General features: G+C 51.6%; 1 protein-coding gene across 1 annotated transcript; it reads right to left on the reverse strand.

Moving 5' to 3' along the window:
- Positions 1-18: 18 nt before the first annotated feature.
- Tsp_16071 (conserved hypothetical protein) lies at positions 19-512 on the reverse strand (the record flags this gene model as incomplete). The annotated part of the gene is made up of 1 exon (XM_003366220.1): positions 19-512. A coding segment is annotated over exon 1 (494 nt), but the record flags the coding sequence as incomplete, so codon positions are not given.
- Between the last annotated feature and the right edge of the window lie 216 nt (positions 513-728).

Here is a 728-nt window from a genome sequence, read left to right on the forward strand (position 1 = left end):
TGGTCGGCCAAGCGAAACGGTGATTCAGCCGAGTTGGCCACGCCCATTCGAAGCTTCGTCTGCGGACAAGCATAATAAGACTCCACTGGTGGCAAAGGAGTGTGGAAATTGACCGGCTCGAACTGGGCGCCCGTGCCACGCTGGTAGTGTTGCAGGCCGGCCGGAAAGGTCTGCTGTTGCCAGGGGAAGTCGAACGGCGGCGGACACTTCGGGTAGAAATTAACACCGGCACCGCCCTGCCACTGACCGCCCGTCAGAAAGTCGGTGACCATCACAGTTTGTGGCGGTCTGATCCAGCCGTCTCTCCAGCAGGACGGCGGCTGCGAGCCGCTGGCTGGATACGGCTCCTGACTGAGCGCCTGTTTCAAATGCGGATAATCGGACGCGTGGGAAAGCGGCTGCTTCGTCGGACTGTTGGCCAACGATTGCACATTTGGCTGCTCACGGGAAGCCGACTCGCCGGCAATGTCGGGCGTGGTCGGCGCTTCATCTTCACAAGAGGGCGACGACATACTGCTTTGGCTTTTCAATTGTTTCAACAATTCACTAACAACAATCTTTTTTGAATACAGTCTGAAAATAATTTCACATAACAACAACGTTGGTTTGAAGTCGAAAAAGTGAATCAACTTTATTCAACAGTTTCAACCGTCTCAATCTCAGTGTTCAGTGAATGAAATTTTAATTTTGAAAATGCTATTTACACGCAAATTGTTGTTTCAAGAAAT

Source organism: Trichinella spiralis (assembly GCF_000181795.1).
Source record: "Trichinella spiralis strain ISS 195 chromosome Unknown Scfld6371, whole genome shotgun sequence".
NCBI classification, from domain to species: Eukaryota; Metazoa; Nematoda; class Enoplea; order Trichinellida; family Trichinellidae; genus Trichinella; species Trichinella spiralis.